General features: G+C 40.9%; 1 protein-coding gene across 2 annotated transcripts in view; it reads right to left on the minus strand.

Moving 5' to 3' along the window:
- The window catches only part of IARS1 (isoleucyl-tRNA synthetase 1), a 68814-nt gene that overhangs the window by 44540 nt on the left and 4780 nt on the right, over positions 1-19494 (minus strand). Inside the window, exons 1-9 of one of the 2 annotated variants that reach the window (XM_021694325.2) lie at positions 18873-19044; positions 17833-17958; positions 16763-16919; positions 16400-16519; positions 13732-13814; positions 7848-7965; positions 3733-3880; positions 560-647; positions 268-328 (exon numbers count right to left, since the gene is read on the minus strand). In XM_021694325.2, the coding sequence (XP_021550000.1) occupies positions 268-328; positions 560-647; positions 3733-3880; positions 7848-7965; positions 13732-13814; positions 16400-16519; positions 16763-16919; positions 17833-17951 (894 nt within the window). In that variant the 5' untranslated portion in view covers positions 17952-17958; positions 18873-19044. Of the gene's footprint in view, positions 1-267; positions 329-559; positions 648-3732; positions 3881-7847; positions 7966-13731; positions 13815-16399; positions 16520-16762; positions 16920-17832; positions 17959-18872; positions 19045-19494 lie in introns of those variants that run through there. The other variant, XM_021694327.2, reaches the window with a different exon arrangement.

Genomic DNA, 19494 nt, shown 5'->3' on the forward strand with positions numbered 1-19494 from the left:
GAAGCCTGCTTCTCCCTCTCCCACTCCCCCTGCTTGTGTTCCCTCTCTCGCTGTCTCTGTCAAATAAATAAAAAAAATATTTTTAAAAATAAAATAAAATAAAACAAGAAAGCAATACAAACACAATTCAACTTTGTTACTACTAAGACAGTCTTTGGACTGGACATCCACACAAGCCACAGGAAACCCACACAAGCCATGGGACAGCACCCCAGTGACCCCTACGCAGGTACGGAGCACCCATGTGGTACAGGTCCATAAGCTCACCTGCACAAAATAGTCAAACAGGGGCCTGTACTTCTTGCCTTTGAGACAGGTACCAGGAAATCTAGAAAAAGGAGAAACTCATAATTAGACTAAAATCCTCAAAAGAAATGAAACTGCCGACACATCAAGTCACAACTCCCTCCTGGTTTACTTGTTTCTTAGTCGTTAATGCTGGAATGTGTGACCTGAATATACTCAGTCATATTAACTGAACTCGAATAATAGAGCTTTTGGGCAATAAAGTGTCTCACCTCTCACACATAGGCACAAAGCAATAAATCTGTATATTCACCTTTCAAGGATCTCATAGTCACTCTCCAACTTATAGAGGGCTGGTAATCTGGCTTCCATTAAAATGAGTAGTTTTCCTCTGACAACATCTACGAGAGCAAGGGGAAAAGTGGACTTCAGTGACATTCAGACTTCGGCAGAGTCTAGACACGCGCCAGCACATCCTCCTCCGTGGGGTCCCATATCACCATACCCCGTGTGCTCAGAAATCACGGAGAAATGCACCAGGGCACGCTGCTTTCCAGACCCAAAGAAGACAAAAACAGCACATGCACTTAACTGAACTCTCCCTTTTACATAAATCAATCTTATTTTCTCCGACCAGTGGTAATACATGTGAATGCTTAAAAATCTTAACATTAACAAACCAAGAAACTCCCTGAGTAAAAGTCCCCACTCATCTCACCTCCCCACAAGACACTATCATTTGAGTGTCGCCCTCCAGGTATTTTTCTACCTGTATCCTAACACACATCTTATGGGAATGGCTTTTTTTAAAAAGGTAATTATGGGATATAACTCAATACAGTTTTCAGTTTGTCTTCACATACTATATATGAACATCTTTCCATATATTAGCACAAACTGTCCTTTCTCATTCTTCTAAATAGCTACACGGTACTCCATTCTAAGAAGTGCAAGTTATTTTTAACCTATCAATACTAGACATTCAAGTTGTTTTCAGATTGTTACTACTGTGAACGGGGGGGGGTAATGTATATTGTTGCATTTTTTTGCTGTTGTTTTTTATTTATTTATCTGAGAGAGAGCGCGCGCGCACTTGAGAAGAGTAGGAGCATGGGGGTGGGGAGAGGAAGAAGCAGGCTCCCCGCTGAGCAGGGAGCCTAATGCAGGACTCGCTGCAGGGCCCGATCCCAGAACCCTGGGATCATGACCTGAGCCAAAGGCAGACGCTTAACTGTCTGAACCACCCAGGCGCCCCCGTTGCACGTATCTTTGTACCCTTATTAGAGTGTTTCTGGAGGATACTATCCTAGAAATAGAAAAGCTAGATTAAATGTATAAACATTTACAATTTAACAGCAAATGACAAATCGCCTTATAAAAACAGACTAATTTTTAAACTCCCACCTGTAAAGTAGGATATACCCAACGATTTTTTTCAAGTTTTTTATTTAAGTAATGTCTACACCCAACATGGGGCTCGAACTCACGACCCTGAGATCAACAGTTGCACACTCTTCCAACTGAGCCAGCCAGGTGCCCCTGATACACCCAAGGATTTACTAGAGTCTATGATGTATATTCAGTTCACTGTAAGAAACATGAGAATCGGGCGCCTGGGTGGCTCAGTCGTTAAGTGTCTGCCTTCGGCTCAAGTCATGATCCCAGGTCCTGGGATCGAGCTCCGCATCGGGCTCCCTGCTCAGCGGGAAGCCTGCTTCTCCCTCTCTTGCTCCCCCTGCTGTGTTCCCTCTCTCGCTGTGTCTCTGTCAAATAAATAAATAAAATCTTAAAAAAAAATAAAATAAAAATAAAAAAGCAACTACTCCAATTTGTGATAAGAAACTATGAAAAAAAAAAGAAACATGAGAATCTACGGATCATTGAGAAGACCTCTGCAATTCACTGAAAAGCTACTGGAAACAACACCAACACCCCCCCAGTGCTGGCTGCACCAGACCTTCACTGTTAGCGGAGTCTACATTTTCTGGGTAAAACTCAGGACACACGCTGGGAGTCGTATGCAGGCAGAGGAGGGACAGGACTGAAGTCCATCTGCCTGATGGCCCCTCAGGCTATCAGGCTCACTAGAGAATGGCCATGTCCCCAGGGAGACATGGGGAACTCTCTCTGTGGGCCTGCGCCTGCCTGGAGAGGCTCTGTGCCCACGGCCAGGAGCACAAGAAACCAGCTGCTGGTCCTATCTGCTCCCAAGGCACTGCTAAGTAGTAATAAAAACACCTGTTTTCTGCCCCACGCCCCCGCCTCCCCCATTCCTTCTTCGAATCCTTCGCCTGCCTCACAAGCTGCTTTGAATCAAGTCATCTATCTTGTACGGTTGTTTGTTCCGGCTATGGTTTTCTTTTTTTTCCCTGGCTTCCCCTCCCTCCATAAACTATCCAAACCTGAAGGTAACAGTCTTCTTTTTTCATATAAATCTCTACAGAAAGAGCTTCATCAGGACTTTGGCTAACTCTCTACCAGTTAATATCTGAAAGGCACAAAGTTCTCAAGTTCTGGTACCAACTCTGTGATACAATGACTTATAATAAACACGCATTTCAGTCGTAGTCTCCATTCCCGGCAGAGATCTAAAACCCTTGTCATTTCCTAAGTGGTAACAGCCATAAAGGGGTCCTTTGTTATGCTGATGAGGGGAACTTTTGGAAAGCCCCCAGGTCACCTAAGGATGGAGTTCAATCACCAACAGCCAATGATTTAATGAATCCTGCCTAAGCAGTGAAGCCTCCATAAAACCCCACAAGGATGGGGTATGGAGTGCTTCCAGGTTAGTGAATGCATCCACACGCTGTGGCGGCAACACACACCAGCTCCGTGGGGGATAGAAACTCTTGTGCTCAGGACCCTTCCAGGCCTCACCCCATGTACTTCATCTGACTGTTCCTGTGTATCCTTTCTATCCTCTCACAATAAACCGTACAATGCTTCCGAGTTATGAGCCACTCTAGCAAATCAATCCAACCCCAGGAGGAGGTCATAGGTCTGTCAGAAGCACAGGACTTGCAACTGCCATCTGCAGTGAGGCTGTCGGGGAAGGACGTGTAGGACTGAGCCCCAACCTGTGCAGTCTGACGTAATCTCCAGGTAGCTAGTGTCTGAAGGACGTTCACTGGTTGGTGGCATTGAAAGAACACATCAGAGGTTCCTGGCAACAATGAGAGGCCACCTCTCTGAATCTCCAGCTCCTCATCTATAACGGGTATGATGTGTGTAGGTGTATTACAATCTGAAAATTACAAGGGATCTTTTGTTATAGCTCTCTACTATTTTAATTTTTATGTGCATTACTTTTTCAATCAAAAATGAAAAAAATCCACCTCTTTCAGAGATTATTTTTCTGTTTAAGTCTAACACTTTTTCAAAAACTTCTATTTTTACTCCAAAAGAAATGTAAGCTTTCATTCTATCCCAAAATAAGTTAAAGTGATCTTCTCAGTATCAGTCATAAATAACCAGGCCCATACTTACCTTTAATCTTCACGTACTGCATGTCTGGATTAACACACAGGGCAAGGTTACTAGGTAATGTCCAGGGAGTGGTTGTCCAAGCCACCAAAGACACATTTTCATCTTCCTCCAAAGGGAAAGTTACAAACACTGAAGGGTCTTGAACATCCTGAGATAAAATGAGATAAAATACCTTTTTACAAAATGCATAATAAATAATACATGCAGAAAAGGAAACTGATCCTAAAGAACAGATTTCCAGAATAAAAACCAGTTGCCATATTTATAAAAAGAAAATACAAAGCAAGAGATTCCAATTAAATTTCTTTATATTCTTGAAAAATGTTTTAACAATTACCTTAGTAGTCACAAGTAAAACATTTTAAGTGTATCAAGAGGAATATATATTAGAAGTTTCACTATTATAATGAGCTACTTTTATAATAAATCCATAAAAAGTTAGTTCAACAAAACAATTGTTTTGGAAGGCAGAATTATTCTTTATTCCAAAATATAAAAATGAGTCATTTTAAAACACCATGTACTTAAAACTGCAATATGCCAATATTAATTCAGTTCATTAAATAAAAAATTGGTTCCAACTCTATGGCAACATGAAAATATCAAGGATTAAATATTTTTAAAAAATAGCTCCAAAGTAGAAAAGCTCATCCCCTGACCGAAGCCAACTCACTGCATCCTGAATAAAGTTCCCTGAGAAGAAGGGGCTCTACAAACGTCACCTCATCCACACGGGAACCGTCAGACGCCCCTGGGGTGCAGGCCTGTGCACCTCAAACGCCAGTGTCAGGGATCACAGACACTGGGGCGCTGCTCCAAGAAGGCTGGAGATGGCGCACCTGAACAAAACACATAACCTACGATTCTCTTTTGCTGAAAACGACATTACTGGGACCATTAGTAGAATCAAACTACAGATTAGATGGTAATATTCATCAATGTTGTTTCCCTAACTTCAACTACTTAAGAGAAGAGTATGGATTTTAAAAAATATGTACTTAAGCCTTTAGAGGAAAAGGGACATCATGTCCGCAACCTACTCTCAAAGGGTCTTGTGCTACCGCCATGCCCTAGAGGGAGAGTGAACAATGCAGACGTGGTGAAAGAGGGTGACCATCACTGAAAGGTAAACAAGAATTCTATGAACTTTTCAGTAAGTCTAAAATTATGTCAAAAGTTAGAAACAAAAACAAACCTTAGTTGCAACCAACGTAACTGCAGAATGGCCAGAGAGAAAAGACAGAAAATGCTAAGTGCTGACAAGAAAGCAGAGTCATGAGAACTGGCTGGTGGGAGTACAGATCAGGACATCTACCTCGCAGAGCAGGAGGCAGCAAACCATGACACACGGGCCAACTCTGGCCGTCACTCATGTTCTTACACCCCAAGAGCGAAGAATGGTTTTGAAAGAGTTCAGTCCTTGCAACAGAGACCGTCTAGCCCACAAGGCCTGAAACACTGACTATCTGCCACTTCACAGTTTGCCAACCCCAGTACTAGAGCTAAATGTTAAGTACATCCTATGACTCCATAATTCCACTCCCGGGTATGTAACCCATAGAAGAAATGTTTATGTATGCTTCCCACTTCCAGAACATTCACAGTAGCACTACTGATCAGAGCCCCAAACTGGAAATCACCTAAATGCCCATCAATGGTACAGTGGGAAAATTAAGTGCCAGACAGTAATTAAAATGATCTATAACTGCACACAACAGGGATGACTTTTCACAAATATAATCTTGAGCAAGAGAGGCCAGACACAAAAAGAATGTAGGGCACAATTCATTTATATATAGTACAGTGTCTGAAAATTTAGACAACATAAAAAAGATAAATATTTTTATAGACCACAATTGGTTTACCTTTTGGACAGCTGGTAGTACTCTCTCCTGTAACTCAGTTTACTTCTGCACAGCCTGCTCATCCCAAGAGAATGCACTGTGTACTTACAGAAGAGGATACCCTCTGAAAGCTCTAGGAGCTCACAAGCTAGTCTGGGGATCTAACATGTAGAAATCTAGAAGCCAAAGAAAACTCCAGCATAAGTACACAGGATTTAGGTTAAAAAATGTTCTTAGCTGGGGTGCCTGGGTGGCTCAGTCATTAAGTGTCTGCCTTCAGCTCAGGTCATGATCCCAGGGTCCTGGGATCGAGCCCCGCATCAGGCTCCCTGCTCGGCGGGGAGCCTGCTTCTCCCTCTCCCACTCCCCCTGCTTGTGTTCCCTCTCTCGCTGTGTCTCTCTGTCAAATAAATAAATAAAATCTTTTAAAAAAAAAAGTTCTTACCAACACTGTTTGCTACCATTAAGAAAAAGGCCTATACCCTTTAAAACAACTCAACGTGTCTATCAAAAGAATGAATACGTTGCAATCTGTCATATGAAACACTATACAGCAGATAAAAATTAACTTAAAGCTACATGTTTCAAGATGAAGAATCTTTAAAACTTAATGATTCCTCTGAAAGGCAAGGTACAGAGTAAGTACAATGGGCGAGATTAAAGACAAGCATAAGAATGCTATATACTGTTTGTGAATACGTAGGCAGATAATAAAAGTATAAAAATGTGTATGGAAAGAAACATCGAATTCAGCATAGCCGTGACCTATCAGGCTGTAAGGAAGGAATGGAGCGAAAGGTGCTGTATTCACTTGCACAGAAACTAGAACAAAAGATCCCTACCTCCACAAAACACAGATGACTGTCACAAACATCACGCTGAGAACAGCCAGATATAAATGAATGCCATTTTATTTATTTATTTATTTTTTAATTTATTATTTTTTTTCAAAGATTTTATTTATTTATTTGACAGAGACAGAGATAGCGAGAGCAGGAACACAAGCAGGGGGAGTGGGAGAGGGAGAAGCAGGCTCCCCGCCGAGCCGGGAGCCCGATGCGGGACTCGATCCCAGGACCCTGGGATCATGACCTGAGCCGAAGGCAGTCGCTCAACCAACTGAGCCACCCAGGCGCCCCAATGAATGCCATTTTAAACAGTGACCTCTCTTCATGACACACATGCCAAAGGAAGGACATCGACAAACACGAAAAGTTTCAATTTCTACAAAATACGGAGGACCATAACCAGCAAAATTCATTGTAGGAAACTCTATAAGATAAAACCTGTTTCCTAAACAATGATTTGCAAGAAAAAAAAGGGAAATAGACAGCAAAATGGAGACCACAGATGAAAACAGACCTGCAAGACAACTGCTGCCAACTCTTTTAATCAGGATTACATCCTGATTAAAACAACAAAGAACAGAGGGAAAAAGGCCTGGTATTTGACAAAGAGAAATGTGAACACTGATGATATCCAGGAATTAGACCATTAGGATATTTCATATTACCGATGACCAAGGACTTTTTTAGGTGTGATAATGGTATTATGGTAATGTTAAAAAAAAAAAAAAAGATTTCTTGTGTTTTAAAAATGTATAATGTATATATAGAACACAATTTTCAAACAAATTAGGTCCTTTAAAACCAATGAGGACTAGATGAAGTCTCTGAAGTGAAAACATCTCCTGAATACACACACATGAGAACAATGTTCCACATTTCAGATTCACTGCCTCTACCATCTTTCTAGATAAGGTAAAGCAGTGAGTGCACTTTGGTGAACATCAGACCCGTCTTAACTCTCCTACCAGAGCAACGACAGCAGTTATTCCATTCATCAGAAAAAAGATCATAATACTGTCAACGAAGGACAAATCAGATTTGCTTCCAAATACTTGTAACAAATGAATAATATCACAAGGTCCCAGATGAGACGTCTCATCCTCTTCCAAAAGCAGTGACAAGAGGGAAACAGGGCAGAGCTGGACTTATTAACCCGAGAGAGGCACAAAGATGTGGTCAAAACAAGCAGAAGCTATCACGTGAGGACACACCATTCACAAATCTCATGGGGGGGGGGGAATCCCTTACTTTTATTCTCTATAGAGCCTCAGTTCAGTGACTGGCAAATATTGCCAGCACTCCGTAAGAAATGGCCAATCTGACGGACTCCCCAGGCTAACAGTCCACACCAGGACTGGTTACTGTGATCACAACCCTTCAACTTCCACGTGCATAAGTTAATGCTCGATGACATCGCACGCACCTTGTAGTTCTGGTGAGATTCGAAGTTGGAAAGTGGAGTGTTGCATGCGGTGGAGAAAGGCATGACTTTCATGCCTCTATACACAAGGCCTTTATCATAGAGCTGCTTGAAGACCCACCTAGCAAGTAAAGACACAGTTTTACAACAATGACGCCACCAAAATTCTGTCTCCCCAAACTCAGACATTTATGCCAGTTTGTCTACAGTAGAGTTTCTATCAGCTAATCAAATGCAAACATTGTTTCTCTCAACGGGGACTAGCTGGTAAATTACGACAGATTCGTAGGAGACATTATGTAGACATTAAAAGTGGTAGTAATCTGTCCATGGAAAGATGTTCATGACTTGATGTTGAGTGAGAAAAGCAATCCACACCATACTGTACACTGAGGTACTAATTGGGTAAAACTACATATCCGTATACTTATATTTTTTAGAAATGCTGAAAGAGCAAATTTTTACCAATATGTTAACTATGGTTGGGATTTCAGAGTTTTTGCTTTTCTTAATAGTTTTCTCGTTGTATTGTTTAAATTTTACTATAATGGGCAGTTTTACAAAGGCAATTTAAAAAGAATAAATAGGGGCGCCTGGGTGGCTCAGTTGTTAAGTGTCTGCCTTCGGCTCAGGTCATGGTCCCCGGGTCCTGGGATTGAGCCCCACATCGGGCTCCCTGCTCGGCAGGAAGCCTGCTTCTCCCTCTCCCCCTCCCTCCGATTGTGTTCCTTCTCTCGCTGTGTCTCTCTCTGTCAAATAAATAAAATCTTTTAAAATAAATAAATAAATAAATAAAAAGAATAAATAATTGGGATTAGGATATCTCTCCTACAGTTAGTCCAAAACTTTTATTAAACACTTAACCATGTTGCTTTAAGCTAAATATACCAAGATGCTGAAATGTCAACGGGTAACATTATCCTGGGGTCTCCTGTGATAAATACTCACCTGTCCCAGCTGGATGTCAGGATGCATTGGTGGGAACCCTTAATACTGTCTTAATGGATAATTTTTATACTCCAATTCCTATGTGCTTGGTACAATAAATAAACTCTTTCCCATTTGCTAAAACATTTTTATGGAAAACTGCATATTTTTTCATAGTATTACTTGGCTTTAAACAAAGATTAAAACGTGTTTTTATATAAAATTTCCCAAGTTTATTAATTTTTTTATTGAGGCATAATTGACATGCAGCACTATACTAGATTCAGGTGTGTAACATGAAGATTTGCTATTTGTACACACTGCACAATCATCACCATAGTAAGTCTACTTACCACCCACCACCAAGGTTACAAAAATTTTTTTTTTCTTATAATGAGAACTTTTAAGATTTATCATCTGGGCAACTTTAAATATGTGCTACAATATTATTGACTATAGTCACGATGCTATACACTACATCTCCGTGATTTACTTATAACTGGAAGTTTGTACCTCTTGACCCCCTTTACCCATTGCCCACCTCCAATCCCTTTTCCCGCTGGCAAATACCATTCCACTCTCTGTGTCTCTAAGTTTTGTGATTTTATTATTTTTTTTTTTAAGATTTTATTTATTTATTTGAGACAGAGAGAATGAGAGAGAGAGAGCACATGAGGTGGGGAGGGTCAGAGGATGAAGCAGACTCCCTGCCGAGCAGGGAGCCCGATGCGGGACTCGATCCAGGGACTCCAGGATCATGACCTGAGCCGAAAGCAGTCGCTTAACCAACTGAGCCACCCAGGAGCCCTCTAAGTTTTGTGATTTTAGATTCCACGTGTAAGTGAAATCATATGTCTTTCTGACTTATGTCACTTAGCATAATGCCCTCAAGGTCCACCCATGTTGTCAAATGGCAAGAATTACTTTTTCTTTTTTTTTTAAAGATTTAATTTATTTATTTGACAGAGAGAGACATAGCGAGAGAGGGAACACAAGCAGGGGGAGTGGGAGAGGGAGAAGCAGGCTTCCCGCTGAGCAGGGAGCCTGATGTGGGGCTTGATCCCAGGAGCCTGGGACCATGACCTGAGGCGAAGGCAGACGCCTAATGACTGAGCCACCCAGGCGCCCCAAGAATTACTCTTTTTTATGGCTGAGTAATATTCTATTTTACACACACACACACACACACACTTTTTTTTTTAGAGGGGGAGAGGGAAGGAGGGAAGGAGGGAAGGAGGGAAGGAGGGAAGGAGGGAAGGAGGGAAGGAGGGAGGGAGGGGGAGAAAAGGGGGAGGAGGAGAGAGAGAGAGTGAATCTTAAACAGGCTGCATGCCCGGTGTGGAGCCTGATGTGAGGCTCAATCTCACACCCCTGAGATGGTGACCTGATCTGAAATCAAAAGCTGGACGCTTAACTGACTGAGCCACCAGGGCCCCCCCCTCCCCACAACCTTTTGTTTTTTTTTAAGATTTTATTTTATTTTGGAGAAAGAGAGCACCCATGTAAGCAGGAGAGGGGCAGAGGGAGATTCCACCCAGAGCATAGAGCCTGATGCAGGGCTCGATCTCATTGACCCTGAGATTGTGACCTGAGTCGAAATCAGAGTTGGATGCTCCATTGACTGAGTCACCAAGACACACCCCCTACCCCCCACATCTTTTTTATCTGTTTATCAATCAGTGCACTCTTAGGTTGATACCATATCTTGGCTACTGTAAATAATACTGTGATGAACATAAGGGCATATACATCTTTTTTGAATTAGTGTTTTCATTTTTTTTTTTTATAAATACCCAGAAGTAGAATTACTGCATCATATGGTATTTCTATTTTTAATTTTTTGAGATCCCTTCATACTGTGGCACCCCACTTGTCTCCATTTCATTGAGGTTTTTTTTTGTTGTTTTGTTTAGAACTTACTCCTCTGTCTCATTTTGCTGATTTTCTGGGTTTATTTCTTTGAACCAGGCAAAACCGCTCTCTCAGTCTAGAAGAGTTCATGTAGATGAACTTTATTGTTCAACCTTGCCCTAGCGTTCTTGGTTGTCTCTCAAACCTTTGTGATTGTCTAAGCAGCCCGACTTATTCTCAATAGTTCACAGATGGTGAGAGTGTTCCAAGACCTCTGAGTGTACCAGGGGAAGGTCTCTCTGTCAGAACCTAGTTTCAGGCTGAATGTGAATCCAGACGCTCAGGCAGCAGCTTTTATAAAGTATGCAAATAGGGGCGCCTGGGTGGCTCCATTGGTTAAGTGTCTGCCTTCGGCTCAGGTCATGATCCCAGGGTCCTGGGATCAAGCCCCGTGTTGGGCTCCCTGCTCAGTGGGGAGTCTGCTACTCCCACTCACTTTCCCTCTGTGCTCTCTTTCTCTCTCTCAACCAAAAAAATAAAATCCAAAAAACTGGGGCGCCTAAGTGGCTCAGTTGGTTAAGCGTCTGCCTTCAGCTCATGATCCCAGGGTGCTGGGATCGAGCCCCGCATCGGGCTCCCTGCTCAGTGGGGAGCCTGCTTCTCCCTCTGCCTCTGCCTCTCTCTCTCTCTCTGATTCTCATGAATAAATAAATAAAACATTAAAAAAAAAACCCCAAAAAACTAAAATAAAGTACACAAATACATACAGCCCTGTGGGACCACACTGTAAAGCTTGCGGACTTCCAGATCAAGGCAATATGGAGGTGTCCCCTGGCTAACAGTTGCAAAAACTGGGTCTCCAGACAAGTATATAAACTTCTTTCTGGGAGGCATCAGTGAGCTAGAGTGAGGCTGAGAGACAGCACAAATGTGGTGTCCCATGGGGCACATTCCCGAGGGCACCTTTTTAGCCTATAGACAGAGTGGTAAACCTGAAGCCTGCCCCTCAGGCTGAAGCTCTATCACAAGTAAATCAATCAATCAATCTCTGCCTCCCCTACCCATCTCAGTGTGGGCCTTTTGGTATGAAGGAGTTGTTCAGCTAGTTTTCAGGTCTCTTTCCCAGGAAATTGTAGGTCTGTGAGAGTTAGGTGACTTTAGGATCTTCCTATGCCGCCATCTTATCACAAATTTCTCAAGGGTTTTTCTTTTTTTTTTTTTTTTAGAGATTTTATTTATCTATTGGGGGGAACAAGCAGGGGGAAGGGCAGAGGGACAAGCAGACTCCCCGCTGAGCAAAGAGCCTGATGTGGGGCTCAATCTCAGGACCCTGAGATCATGACCTGAGCTGAAGTCAGATGCTTAACCGACTGAGCTACCCAGGCACCCCTCAAATTTCCCAAGTTTAAACTCAGTCTTAAATTACATACTTTGATTCAAGGATATTCACAGAAGACTAGAGAAGGAATATTAGATTAGATTTTTTTTTTTTTAAAGATTTTATTTATTTGACAGAGAGAGACACAGCGAGAGAAGGAACATAAGCAGGGGGAGTGGGAGAGGGAGAAGCAGGCTTCCCGCTGAGCAGGGAGCCCGACGCGGGGCTCGATCCCAGGACCCTGGGACCATGACCTGAGCTGAAGGCAGACGCTTAACAACTGAGCCACCCAGGCGCCCCTAGATTTGATATTGTTAAGACCCAGTTTGAAACCTAAGAATCATAAAATTAACTGTGATCTCAGGCAAGTCAGTCACCTGCCTTCACCCCAAACCCAATCCACAGGACTCTGTGAATCATGTGGGAAAATTGATATGGAAGTACTTTATATAGTCAAAAGCACCAACTCAGTCTAAATTATCTACCATTATTAATGTTATCATTATTAAAGGTATCACCTACTATCTTTTTATATTCCCTCTAAACCTATGTGCCTTATTTATGTGCCAACATGTTCCTCAGGAATAACTAACATTTTAACACTGAGAAGCTTTAAAAACCATTTTCCTGATTCAAGTATGGTTTTATGTAAATTAAGAAGTATTATATAGAGCTATATTGTCCAATATTGTAGGCACTAGCCACAGGTGCTCTTTTTATTAAAAAAAAAAAAATTATTGGGCGCCTGGGTGGCTCAGTTGGTTAAGCGACTGCCTTCGGCTCAGGTCATGATCCTGGAGTCCCGGGATCGAGTCCCACATCGGGCTCCCTGCTCAGCAGGGAGTCTGCTTCTCCCTCTGACCCTCCTCCCTCTCATGCTCTCTGTCTCCCATTCTCTCTCTCGCAAATAAATAAAATCTTAAAAAAAAAAAAAAAGCAGCTAAAAAAATTATTTTTAAGTAATCTCTACAACCAACATGGGGCTCGAACTTCTAACCCTGAGCTCAAGAGTCACATGCTCCACCAACTGAGCTAGTCAGGCCCCAACTTAAATTTAAATGAGAAATGAGAAAACAAAACAAAACAAAACAAAACCCCACAAAACCCTTTAACTGACATCAGGCCGTTTATATTCTTTGTTTTATCTACTTAGCATGAACAATTATGTGTCCTAATGCAAAGATACTAATGTATTTGATTACAGGTTACTGCTCAACGTGTTGGAGTCATTCACCTTTCATTTCACAGAATACATGCGTATCCTATTACCTCAGCACAATCCAAAATTTACTGAAGTCAGAACCAAATCAGAAACAGTTGTGCACAGAGGATTTTTAGGACAGTGAAAATACTCTATATGATGTTAGCATGATGGCTACATGTCACTTGTCCAAACCCACAGAACATACAACACCAAGAGTGACCTTTAATGTAAACTATGGACTTTGAGTGATGATGATGTGTCAGTGTATGTCATCAATGGTAACATATGTACCACTCTGGTGGGGATGTTGGTAGTGGAGTGCATGTGTGGGGGCAGGAATAGGGGAAATCTCTGTACTTTCCTCTCAATTTTGCTAGGAACCTAAAAGTGCTCTAAAAAAATAAACACCTTTAAAAACAAAAAAATAAATCCATCCCAAAGACTTTAGATAAATTGTGAATCTGAAAAATCTCTCCACTAAGCAATAAACAGAATATTCATTATATTTAAATTTCAAGTAAACCTACCAGACAGATTCCATGAATTGTGGATACAGAGTTTTGTAGTCATTGTCAAAGTCAATCCATCGGCCAAGTCTGGTAACAGTGGACTTTAAGAATATGAATGTTAGAGTTATTAGACACTGATATTTGTTATCACACATCAATGTATGTCACTTCTATCATCACCACATACAATGATTTTGGGAAAACAGAACAAGCAACGGCTCAGGTAAACCTATACCATAAACAACGCACTATGTAGGGTTAAGAACAGTTCTCTTAGCATTCATTCTCTTGGCAGATGATGTCACTTACAAATATTAATATTCCTTTATAAAAGTCTACCCAAATTACCATTTGGCAAATAACACAGGTATAATTGTTGCTGGCAAGAATCATCAATAGATGCTAAAATTCATAAACAAAAGTGTAAGAAATAGGACATTTGCAAAGACTCCCCAGAGCACACTTAATTACAAAGGAAAAACTGCAAATCAACAACAGAGAAACCTGACATATATTACCTTAGTGAACAAAATTAATGTCACGAATGAGACATATTAGTGTCACAGGCCTCCTGATAATGACAGACTGAGAAGCGCATGATGCCACTCCTGAGCATTCTTGTCAAAAATGCATATATAACCCAAACTTAATCATGAGAAAACATCAGACTTTGGGGGACTTTCTACAAAATAATCAGCCCGTACTCTTTAAAAGTGACAAGGTCGGGTGCCTGGCTGGCTCAGTTGGAAAAGCATGCGACTCCTGATGTTGGGGTTGTGAGCTTGAGTCCCGCCTTAGGTGTAGAAATTAAATAATAAACTTAAAAAAAAAAAAGTGATAAGGTCATGAAAGACAAAGAAAGATTGAGGGAATCCTCCAGACTGAAGTAGAATAAGGAGGTCTAACTATATGCAATGTGTGTTCCTAGACTGGGTCCTGGATCAGAATTAGTGGAAAACTGGTTAAATTTGAAGAAGATCTATTATACTGTATCAGTGTTAATTTCTTGCTTTTGATAATTATGATTATTGAAGGTGTTAGAATTTGGGAAGTGAGAGAAGAGTATAGGAGACTTCTTCATAACTGTTTTTGAAATTTTTACTAAGTCTGAATTATTTCAAAATGAAAAGCTAAAAGATAAAAAATAATTTTAAAGAAAAAAAAAATCCAAATGCATATCATATTCATTAGATTTTTCCTTCTGGCAACCAGGCAAGAAAGTTCGACGGAATCAAGTTAGGTTTAAAAAAAAATTTTTTTTAAATTTATTTATATATATATTTTTTAAGATTTTATTTATTTATTTGACAGAAAGAGTGAGAGACAGCGAGAGAGAGAGAGAGAGAGAGAGAGAGAGAGAGCACAAGCAGGGGGAGTGGGAGAGGAGAAGCAGGCTCCCCACTGAGCAGGGAGCCCAATGCGGGGCCTGATCCCAGGACCCTGGGATCATGACCTGAACCGAAGGCAGACGCTTAACGACTGAGCCATCCAGGCGCCCCAAGAATTTATTTTTAATAAAAAAATTTAAAAATTAAAAAGTTAGGAGAGAATCGAGGACCTTTCATTTTCAGGTTGAGGAAATCAGATTTTATTCACCAATGAAGAGAAGCTACTCAAAATTGTGAGCAGGGAAGACCACGATGAGCAGTCTTGCGGGAGAGATAACCTGGCAGGAAAGTGCAAAGAATGGGAGCACGAGCCCAATCAGAAGATGGTTACAGAAACTCAGGGAGGGGGGTGGGGGGCCAGGGACAGGTTGTAGGAATGCAATGACTTGACAAGAGACACCGAAGAAGAAAGACTTGATAGGATTTGGCATTTGATTTGATCATGAGGATAGTGTGTGAAGCCTGGAAGACAGATACTATCGGCAGAATAGGGAACTTGGATTAACAGCAAGTTTGAGAAGTCGAAGTGGTAAGAGAGTGAGATGGAAAAAAAGTCAGACATGTTTTTAAGAAACACAGACACACTAGCTGGACAGCCAGGGAGGAGAAGGGGCTCTCTGCTCCTCTGCCCATCAGAACAAGAGAGACAGGAGCTCTGCCAGCCCTTCACAGGACTTACGAACAGATGTACATAGGATGCGAGTCAAATTAATACAACACTGAGGCCAAATCTGAATTGTTTTTAACACCAGAATTTTTTTTTTAAGATTTTTTATTTATTTATTTTAGAGAGAGAGAATGAGAGAGAGAGCACATGAGAGGGGGGAGGGTCAGAGGGAGAAGCAGACTCCCTGCTGAGCAGGGAGCCCGACGCGGGACTCGATCCAGGGACTCCAGGATCATGACCTAAGCTGAAGGCAGTCGCTTAACCACTGAGCCACCCAGGCGCCCTAACACCAGAATTTTTTTACTGCAACATTCGAGTTTATCTTTTTGCTAGGACAGCCTGATTCTTGTCATACACAGTGAGTAGGTAGGAGATTAAGTACTGAAGACCAGTCAAGCACACAGAAACCAAAAAGAGAGGGTGCAGTTTAAGCTAACAGCTTAATAGGGTTGTAGGTGAAAGCTAAATACTTCTTTAAAGAGGATGGTCAACCCTCTTATGTCACAACCTCACACAGATAGCCATACTTTTGTATGCATCTCATAAAAAGCACAAAAAGAGTATAAACCTTTTCAACTCCCACTTAAAAATTAAAGTTTTCGTTCATTCTACCGAAAATAACCCAACATACCTTCCACTCAGTAGAATATCTCATCACAATTGCTCGGCACTGATTGTTATACTCTACAATCCCCATTTTGGCTACATCCTCTGGTCCTCTGATTCCCAGTGTCTTATCAATTTCATATTCCTGAAAATTTGCGATAAGACTGTTAACATCCTTGCCCTCTGAAATAAATGCAATTCAGCAACTCTAGAAAATAACACAGATTTTAAAAAACTGGATCTCAAAAATCTATAGAGAAAATGAACTATACACAATATTATAGAAACAAAATACATTATAGGAAAAATTCATGTTAACATATTATATGATGAAATCCAATGCTTAATAAAAAATCAGAATCTTATAAAGCTGGTGACTCAAACATACCACAGGTAAGCCATGACAATCCCATCCAAATCTTCTGTCAACATGAAACCCACTCTGGTGAGCATATCTGGTAACTATATCTTTAATCGTCCCTGCAAGTATATGTCCATAGTGAGGCAGTCCAGTTGCAAAAGGAGGCCCATCATAGAACGTAAATCTAACAGAGGTAATAAAAAGGTGTTAAGTGACTTTAAAACAGCAATAATTTAGGATAACACTTTTCTACAGATAGCTCCTATCATAGTAGAGTCTCCAGGGAGAAGAAAAGCAGCAAGACCAGAAAATTCACAGACATAAATGGTTAGATATTTACTGGAGGTCCTGCCTTCAAAAAAGCTAGTTATGGCGGAGTTGGAATGACCTCCATCAGACTATCCACACTTAGCTTATTAGTTCCATGACATAAGGCAAGTTATTCATCCCGATCCTGAGTTACCTCATCAGTAAAACAGGAACAAACACCTCATAGTTTTTTTTGTTTTTTTTTTTAATGTTTTATTTATTTATTCATGAGAGTCAGAGATACAGAGAGAGAGAGAGAGAGGCAGAGGCAGAGGGAGAAGCAGGCTCCCCACCTAGCAGGGAGCCTGATGCGGGACTCGATCCCAGAACCCTGGGATCATGACCTGAGCCGAAGGCAGATGCTTAACCATCTGAGCCACCCAGGCGCCCCACCTCATAGTTTTTGAACATAGTTTTTGAAACATAGTTTTGAACAAATGATGAAAACAGTACAGAAAGGACTGGTTTTTAAGTGAATGGAGACTAGAGGCAGGAAGTACTCCAACAGGAAGCGAAGACCAGTCTAGTGTTTAAATGAGGGTGGTGAGAATGAGAAAAATAGAACACAAGAGGGTGATACATAAATTCTATCCAGACTTCTTAAAGAAACGGGATCTAGCTTAATATTTAAAAACTCAACCATTCAACATGTACCGACTGCTGAAAGTACCCACTATGCAGAGAGCTAGGAGACTCTGGGAACACAATGAAGCTTCTGCCTTCATGGAACTCAGTCTAAGAAGTGACTATTCTTAAGGACTCTACCATTACCAAAGAAATTCACATACTTTGGCTTATGTTTTGATTGCTTTAAGCATTCCTGAAAACAGTTAAATTCAGACCAGAACTGCAAGATTTTCTCTTCTTCAGCAGGAAAATTGATGTTTTCTGGAACTTGCTGAACCATTTTGCTGCTGCAAGAGAAAATCAAATTTATTATTCTTAACAGAGAAGTCTAGGATTAACAGAGTGGCATACAATAAAATGAGTGTACATATTACTATCCATGACACTACACAATACTTTAAAAAACATTACAGTTTTGAATTATAGTTCATATACCATAAAGTTCACCCTTTAAAGTGTACAATTCAGTGGTTTTTAGTATCTTCTCAAGTTTGTGCAACCATGAGCACACTCTAATTCCAGAAATCTTCATCACCGCTTTGCCCGGCCTGCTCCAAAAATCTGTCAACATTAGCAGTCCTTCTCCACTCCCTTCTTCCCCAGCCCCCTTGCAACCATTAATCTGCTTTCTGCTCTATGAGTTTTCTTATTCACGGTATTTCATATAAATGGAATCATGTGTCTGGCTTCTTAGAATTACGTTTTCAAAGTTCATCCATGTTGTAACATGCCTTCATACTTCATTACTTTTTATGGCTGAGTATTTCATTGTAAGGATATGCCAAAGTTTATCCATTAGTTCATGGACATTAGGAATGTTTCACTTTTTGGCTATATGAACAATCCTGCTACGAATATTCACATATAAGTTTTTGTGCAGACATATGTACTCAGTTCTCTTGGGTCTGCATCCAGGAGTAGAACTGCTGGATCATATGGTAACTGTGTTTAACTTTTGAGAAACTACCAAAAATGTTTTCTAAAGCTGCTGCCTCATTTTACATTCTCCCAGAAGTGAATAAGTATTTCCATTTTTCTACATCCTCACTCCTGATTGTCCATTTCTGGATTATAGGAAATCCTAGTGGGCATGAAGTGGTATCTCATTATGATTTTGATTTGTACTTCCTTAATGATTAGTGATCTGACCACATTTTCATGTGCTTATTGGCAACATTTATATCTCAATTGGAGAAATTACCATTCATCCTTTGTCCAATGTATAAACTGGGTTGTCTTTTAATTGTTGAATTGTAAGAATTCTTCATATATTCTAGACACAAGTCCCTTCTCAGTTACAAAATTTGCAAAAATTTTCTCCCATTCTGTGGGTCATCATTTTTTTAAAAAATATTTTATTTATTTATTTGAGAGAGAGAAAGAGTGCAAGCAGTGGGAGGAGCAGAGAAAGAGGGAGAAGCAGACTCTCTGCTGAGCAAGGAGCCTGATGCAGGGCTGGATCCCAAAACCCTGAGATCATGACCCAAGCTGAAGGCAGGCGCTTCACCGACTAAGCCACCCAGGCACCCCCTGTGGGTTGTCTTTATTTTCTTCACCTTACTTGCTAAAACACCAACACTTTTAATTTTAGTGAAGTCCGTTTATCTACTTTTTGTTTTGTTACTTGAGCTTTGGGTGTCATACTTAAGAAACCACTACCTAAAACAAAGTTGTGAAGGTTTAGCTCTTAATTTTAGGTTGTTGATCTATTTTAAGTTATTTTTGTATATTGTGTGAAATAGGAATACACAGTACTTTTTTAAGATTTTATTTGAGAGAGAGAGGAGGGAAGGAGAAGCAGGCTCCCCGCTGATTGAGGAGCC

This window comes from Neomonachus schauinslandi, chromosome 13 (assembly GCF_002201575.2).
Source record: "Neomonachus schauinslandi chromosome 13, ASM220157v2, whole genome shotgun sequence".
Lineage (NCBI taxonomy): Eukaryota > Metazoa > Chordata > Mammalia > Carnivora > Phocidae > Neomonachus > Neomonachus schauinslandi.